Source organism: Megascapheus bottae, chromosome 13, assembly GCF_031878675.1.
Source record: "Megascapheus bottae isolate mThoBot1 chromosome 13, mThoBot2.hap1, whole genome shotgun sequence".
Classification (NCBI taxonomy): domain Eukaryota; kingdom Metazoa; phylum Chordata; class Mammalia; order Rodentia; family Geomyidae; genus Megascapheus; species Megascapheus bottae.
The window spans coordinates 31750745-31757875 of record NC_143521.1 but is presented as its reverse complement, the minus strand read 5'-3'; the positions used below and the strand labels follow the sequence as shown (position 1 = coordinate 31757875).

Here is a 7131-nt window from a genome sequence, read left to right as displayed (position 1 = left end):
CGTGAAAACATAGCTTAAATTTCCAAGAAGAGCTGTCAGAGTCATCATCTGAGGGACAGGGATAAAGATGGCTTTTGAGGTAGAGGTTTGGAATTCTTTTCCACAATTTTCCTTTTTCTTTTCTTTTCTTTTTTTTTTGTGTGCTCTTTAAAGCACAGCCAGATCATTTAGGCCTAAAATAAAAACACCAAATTCAGCCTTTGTGAAGCAGACAGAAAAATCACAGGTTTGGTATCATCTTATGGCAATGAAAATCAAGGCTCAGAAGCTAAACGGATTCAAAATAAAATTCCCTTGACAACTTCTGTCATGTCTCTCTCTCCCCCTCTCTGTGTAAAGCAGCTAAATACTGTAGACTACATAATTATTTTGCCCTGTAAACATGATAGAATTGCAGGCTTGGCAGGGGGAGGGGGTACAAAGTACATGGTTACCTGTAATTATAGTCTCGCTTGAGTTTGATTTTATAGGCAGGCAAAACTCAGGCTGGAGTTAAGCTGCATGGAAAGACACAATGCAAATTGGAAATGCTCTTTCTGACTGAAATGGCTGACCTTATCTCATTCTAGTGATCTCCCTGAAAGACAGTCTTTGTTTTATGATCACTGCTCCAGTTGTATGTGGGGCTAATTGTGCTGTGTATCCTAGGCTGATTACCAAAGCAGTTTGCGGTTTGCCTTCTGTTTCTCTTTGGATTCCTGCATCCCTTACAGTGAGGGTTAGTCCCAGAGCTGTACTGGTCAGGACCATCGCTCCTGCCAAACACCTGGTGTGTTCAGTCCATGGTGTGAATGGTTCAAATTACATGTCTGACATGTATAGATGAAGGAATTGTTTTTATTTTGCTTTTAGATTTCTACGTTTACTTCTCTTATTTACTTTTTCGTGCCAGTATTGCGGTTTCATCTCAGGGCCTAGACACTGTACCTTAGCTTTTGTGCTCAAGGTTGGTTGGTACTTTACCATTTGGGTCAGAGTTCCACTTCTGGTTAATTGGAGGTAAAAATTTTATGGACATTCCTTCTTAGTCTGGCTTTGGACCCCAATCCTCAGATTTCAGTCTCCTGAGTAGCTAGAATTATAGGTGAGCCCCCAAGTCCCCGCTTAGATTTCCATTTTTAATGTAGGTGTACTCAGACTCACAGAATGTGTTTTTGTCTTACCCCGAGGATAAAAGCTTCTGGAACATTTGAGATCTTAGCAAGGTTGAGAGAGCCTGCGGGGGTCGGCCTAGGAGTCTGGTGACGTCTTTCACAGTCAGTTCCAGCGACAGAAGGCTGAGTGGAGGAGGAATCTGGCGTGCTATTGACGATGAGCTGGACTTGGGTATTTTATGAGCACAAGGCTCCCGTCTTCCTCGGCATCACGCCACTTTTAACTAACTCATGTCTCGTGATCAGAGACTCTGTGTGGGCCCTGGAGATTCTGCCTCCCGATCTGCTGGATCGTCTCTGATCGCAGGCAGCGCAGCCTAAGTAGTTGTTTTCTTGCCATTTTACAGCTCAGCGGCTGGAGGCGTGACTGCGCCAGGCCACTGCTACGCTTGTGCTATAATTGCCTCTTGATGTGCGTGTGCTTGTGTGCGCTCGCTCGTGCAGCGCCTGCACTCCATCCTGTTGCGAGTTAGCCCCTGGCTCCAAGGGGCCTAAGAACTTGATCCATAGCAAAGTGGTTGAAACTATTTTGCCCCTAAGTTGAATGTCATACTTTAGGGGTGGTGATGGGGGGGACTTTGTGAATGATTGCCATGGTGGCTAAAATCTCCTGGGATGTAATTGCACTGTCCTGCGAGCACCCAGGATGAACTGAATTCAGTGCCAAGTACGCCTTAAAATCAAGGAGCCAGACACCCCCCACCTCCTGCAGCGGGGCGGGAGCTCGAGGTCCGCCCCCCCCGGGAGGGGTTGGGAGGGAGAGGGGGGAGGTTCCCGAGAGGGCGGCGGGGCGCCGGCGGCGGAGGCTGCGCGAGCTGGGGGACCCCCACCCCACCCCGCCGCGGCCCCCCTGGAGGTCGGGGCGGTGCCCCTCCAGACGCAGCTGTTTCCACGCGGCCCCGGCCCGCTTCCCAGAATCCCCGAGGCCCGCAGGCCGGCAGCCACTGTGGATCGGGAGCGGCGCTCGCCGTTGGCTGCGCCGCGAGTCCCCGGCTCGCACGTGGCTGCCCGCGCGGCCCGGTTTTCCCCGCGTCTCACGGGGACCCGCACGGCCCCCGAGAGCCCAGGGGCGTGGCCCGAGGAGGGACGGCGTGGGCGTGGCCGATGGACGCAGCCCTGGTATTGGCTGGGAGGCCTGGGGGCGGGGCCTAGCCTGGAGAAAACAAGCGCGCCGCCGCGGGCAGTCCCAGCCCCGAGCCCCGGCAGCCTGGTCGCTGCGCGCTGTCCCCTGGTCGCCCACTTTAAAAAGTCTTTATCTCCGGTGCTCCGCATCCCGGCCTCCCCGCTCCTCCTGCCCCGCAAGTCCGGTCCCGCGAGGTGCAGCCCGGCCGCTGCGGCGATGCGCCTCATCCAGAACATGTGCACCATCGCCGAGTACCCCGCCCCGGGCAGCGCCGCCGCCGCCGACTGCTGCCTGGGGGTCGCGGGCCGCCGGCTCGTCAAGATCGCCGTGGTGGGGGCCAGCGGCGTTGGCAAGACTGGTGAGACCGAGCCCCGGGCCGGGCGTCTGCGGGTCCGCGGGAGGAGGGAGGGCGGGGCACCGAGCCCCACACTCGCCGGGACGGGCCTCCGGGGGCTCGGAGCCTCTGCGGGGGCTGGCACCTCCCGGAGGAGGCGCTCTGGGCTGGAGGGCGGGAGTGCCCCGAGGGGGGCTGCCCCCCACCCCGGCGAGGCCGAGGCTCCAGCCCAGCTCTCGGCTCACCCTGCTCCCTTCCTTGTCTCTGACCTGCAGCTCTGGTGGTCCGGTTCCTCACCAAACGGTTCATCGGTGACTACGAGAGGAATGCAGGTGAGGAGGGGGAGGCTACCCGGGGACCGCGGCTCCCGATCCCGGCCGCCGCCCCGAGGCCGGGCCCTTCCTCCAGTGACAGGCCGAGCGTCGGGACTCCCCCCGCCTCACTGCCATCTGGCCCCATCCCGGGCCCCGACCATCCATCACTCTATCCAGGGCCTGGAACTCTTCCCAGCGGTGTGTCTTCTCTTCGGGAACCCCCGGTGGAAGCACCCTTTGTACTCCGGGGGCCTCTTCCTTCAAAACACGCCTGCAAAAGTCATAAAAAAAGGGAAAAAAGCGCCGGCCAGCGCCTCCCCCGCCCCTCGCCCTCTCCACCCGCCCCCTTTCAGGGGTGACCTTTTAAAGCAAAGGCCAAAGGACAGCCGCTGTAAACCTAAAGTTCTCTTTTCTTAACAAAGAGACGTAACGAGATGGCAGAATTTTAGGCGGCAGGTTCATGAAGAAGTGAGAGGAACAAGTCTGTTGTGATTTTTAAAGAAAGCTACTGGAGAGGTTTAAAGACTTTCTACCCAAGCCGTGAGCATAGGTAGGGCAAAGTCCCTATAGGCAATTATCGGAAATGTTCTATTTAAGCCACCCCAGGATAAAGTTTCTGCTTTAATGTGGAGCTGATAAGCATAATACATTTGTATTCCAACTGATACCAGTAGCTATGTATTTACTAACCATATTTGTCTGCTCACCTGTTATATATACTAGCCAAAATATTAAGTTATGGCCAAAGAATGATAATAGACCCAAGTCCCACAAAACCCACACATGGCTGAGCAGGAACACTGCTTCAAGAAAGTAACTATAAAAACACTTTAAAATTAGACTTCAGTCTCTAAAATCTCACAAACTTTGTCCTGCTTTGAATAAATTCTAACATGGTTTAACATTCAAGTCTAAAGCTAGTTTCTACCACATGGAAATACACTGTGTATTTTTTGTGTTGAATACAGCAGACTATGTGGTTCACCTAACATTTCATTGTCTTCTCAGGTAATCTCTACACAAGACAAGTCCAGATAGAAGGTGAAACATTGGCAATTCAAGTTCAAGACACTCCAGGTATTCAGGTAAGAAGCTGGGGGATGGTGATTGGGGTCTAGGGCTGCTGAGGGGCTGGGAAATGTTCAGTTTTCACAATCCCTCCCCGAAGGAGAAGGGACTTTGGAGAATCGGAGCTAGACTTTTACATGTTGTTTGACACTTTCATTGTGTCTGGCTGTGGGTCAGTCTTGGCCTGGCCTAATTTGGGAGATTTGGCTGTGGCACAGGAGGATTCCACAGGGTAGGAAAGAACAAAATCAAAACATTTCAAATGGTACCGTTTCCTTGCTCTGGTTAAAAAAAAAAAAAAAAAAAAAAAAAGGTTGTTTTTATGTATTTACTTATTTTAAAACATACATGTCTTTGGCATTAAAATCTAAACCTCTAGATAGAGTTTTCAATACTTAGAATCACTTTGATGTTGTGGAAAGTTTCTCTATAGACAAAAAGAGCCTGCTAGGGGTTTTTTTCCCCCTTCTTTCTAAACTGGGCAGTTATCCAGGTTTAAATGCTTCCAGCTCCTATCTTTACTTCCCCAGACTTACTGTCTAGCCAGTTAATTTCCCATTTTGTGCAACTACAAAGTCTCTCTGCGTGGAGTTCTCTGCAGGTCAATTTTCCACTTGAGTGTGGTGAGCTGCACTGTTATTTATTCCAGCTCTGTGCAGCTGGGTCAACATATTGTCAAGAAAGCTGAAGTGTGTGGGGATGGAACGTGGTTACGACCTGCAGCCTGGAGTTGCGGTGGCAGGGCTCTTTTGAACTCACAATCCAACCAGGCCAGGGTTCTTTGCTGCTGTTCACACCCTTCACCTGACCTTCACCTCTCGTTTTCAGGTCCATGAGAATGGCTTGAGCTGCAGTGAGCAGTTGAACCGATGCATTCGTTGGGCAGATGCAGTGGTGATGGTTTTCTCCATCACTGACCACAAGAGCTACGAACTCATTAGCCAGCTTCACCAGCACATCCAGCAGCTCCACCTGGGCACTCGGCTGCCTGTGGTGGTGGTAGCCAACAAAGCTGACCTGTTGCATATCAAGCAGGTTGACCCCCAGCATGGACTGCAGCTGGCCAGCATGCTGGGCTGCTCCTTCTACGAAGTGTCTGTTAGTGAAAATTACAACGATGTCTACAATGCTTTCCACGTCCTTTGCAAAGAAGTGAGTCACAAACAGCAGCCCAGCAGCACCCCTGAGAAGCGGAGAACCTCCCTCATTCCCAGACCTAAGTCCCCCAATATGCAGGACCTGAAGAGGAGGTTCAAGCAAGCACTCTCTGCCAAAGTGAGGACTGTCACCTCTGTCTGAAGCAGGACCATTTGAGGGGGTTTGGTCGTCCGGGAAGAGGGCCTGAGGTTCCTCCCGAGCAGGACTGTTGGATGCTGGCCATGGTTCATGGTTCCAGAAAGGGCTGGAACAGACAGGCCCTGGGGCCTGTGGAACTGCGGGTGATAAGGAAATGTCTGGAGGAGGGGGCAGATGGACTAGGCTTGAATGAGTACCTCGGGCCACTGTGGATCTGTCATGTGGCCTCTATTCCTTTTCCTGTAGAGTGGGGAGGGGGCAGACTCAGTTGAGGCTTTCTTCTTAACTACCTTGTAAAGGATGGTCAGATATAGTTTCATCAAAAAGATGGGTGTGATTTAGGTGGCATTCCACCTAAATTCATTCTGCATGCTCCCCACATCCTGTCCTTTTTGTTTTTTCTACTAAGAGGAGGAATTGCTTTCGTCTTTATCAGTATGATTTGCATCTCTGGACCGCCATTTCTTACAGGATCCCCAGATTTTCTTTTTTAAGAACAAGGAGGACCTTCCCACTCCCAGTAAAGGTTGAGTTTGGGGCCTAGGATTCTGTGTGGAGACAGCTGGGAGCTGTGTCTGCAGGAAGGTGCTGACTCCCCCCACAGGGTGTGGTGTGCTTAGCAGGACAGGTGCTGAGTAGCTGTGAAGACTTCCATACAGACTGACCAATTGTGAGACTGCATAGTTCTGTTTTTGTTGTTGTTGTTTTGTTTTGTTTTTTTAATTGTTACATCAGATAACAGAAAAAGCAAAGTGTCGATCAATTTTGGTGTAATTTGTGTGAAGTGGCCTATGATGATGATGTTGGGCTGCTTCCTAGGCCTGACTGAGTCATGGCTATGAGTGGCTGAAATACATAAATACTATCTTACAGTGACCAGATACAGGGGCTTCCCGCCAAATCCCCTACACAGATGCACTTTAAAAAGCCATTCATGCTTTGGCTGAAACTGTAATTAATTTATTTTATGTACAATAAATCTCATTTGAAAAGAGTAGATATCTGTCTTGGTCTTCATTGAAACGTTTGCCTTCTACCCTTTAGACACGATATTACTTAGTGGCTTATACTTACTGAGCACACTGAGTCAGGCACCTAAAGCTTGTATTAGGGTGTCTCTTAAGTCTCAAACCATTTTATGATCTCCTTTTATAGATGATGAAATAGGCTTGCCAAGCAAATTATCTAACTTTGAGAACTCTGATTGTGAATTGCAATTATATCTTCTCTACCCATTTCATAATGGTTCTCCTGGTTGGTCAACTGAAGACAAAGGGCAGACTACACTTTTTTTTTTTTCAGCAAAACCTTTAAAAATATTCATGCCCTAGCCAGGCGCGATAGCTCACGCCTGTAATCCTAGCTACTCAGGAGGCTGAGATCTGAAGATCAAGAGTCAAATCAAAGCCAGCGAAGGCACAAAAGGACCTGAGACTCTTACCTCCAACTAACCCCTAGAAAACGGGAAGTGGGGCTTGGCTCAAGGGTAGGGTGGTAGCCTTGAGCTGAAGAGCTCAGGGACAACACCCAGGCCCAGCATAGGGCAGTAGCCTTGAGCTCAGGTATAGTACACAGGCCAAGTTCAAGCCCCATAAAAAAAAAAATAATAATGACTTTCCACAAAAATGTGTTTCCCTGATAGGTTTTAAAAGACCTCTTCTTGGGGGCTGGGAGTTTGGCCTAGTATGCATGAAGACCCAGGTTCAATTCCTCAGTACCACATACATAGAAAAAAGCCAGAAATGGTGCTGAGGCTCAAGTGGTAGAGCTCTAGCCTTGAGAAAGTCTAAGGACAGTGCTTAGGCCCTGAGCTCAAGCCCAGGACTGGCAAAAAAAAAAAAA

General features: G+C 50.3%; 1 protein-coding gene across 1 annotated transcript; it reads left to right on the top strand.

Annotated features, from left to right (window-relative positions):
- Nucleotides 1-2356: 2356 nt before the first annotated feature.
- Rasl11b (RAS like family 11 member B) lies at nucleotides 2357-6281 on the top strand. The gene is made up of 4 exons (XM_090344067.1): nucleotides 2357-2635; nucleotides 2887-2943; nucleotides 3934-4010; nucleotides 4822-6281. The coding sequence occupies exons 1-4, from the start codon at nucleotides 2494-2496 to the stop codon at nucleotides 5290-5292; spliced, it is 747 nt and encodes a 248-aa protein (XP_090200193.1). The 5' UTR covers nucleotides 2357-2493; the 3' UTR covers nucleotides 5293-6281.
- The last annotated feature ends 850 nt before the right edge of the window (nucleotides 6282-7131 follow it).

Bases quoted from the DNA above. Each gene is read 5' to 3' on its own strand.
- Rasl11b (XM_090344067.1), top strand. From the start codon at position 2,494: ATGCGCCTCATCCAGAACATGTGCACCATCGCCGAGTACCCCGCCCCG. The intron at 2,636-2,886 runs GTGAGACCGAGC...TCTGACCTGCAG, and splicing joins CAGCGGCGTTGGCAAGACTG to CTCTGGTGGTCCGGTTCCTC. The intron at 4,011-4,821 runs GTAAGAAGCTGG...TCTCGTTTTCAG, and splicing joins AAGACACTCCAGGTATTCAG to GTCCATGAGAATGGCTTGAG.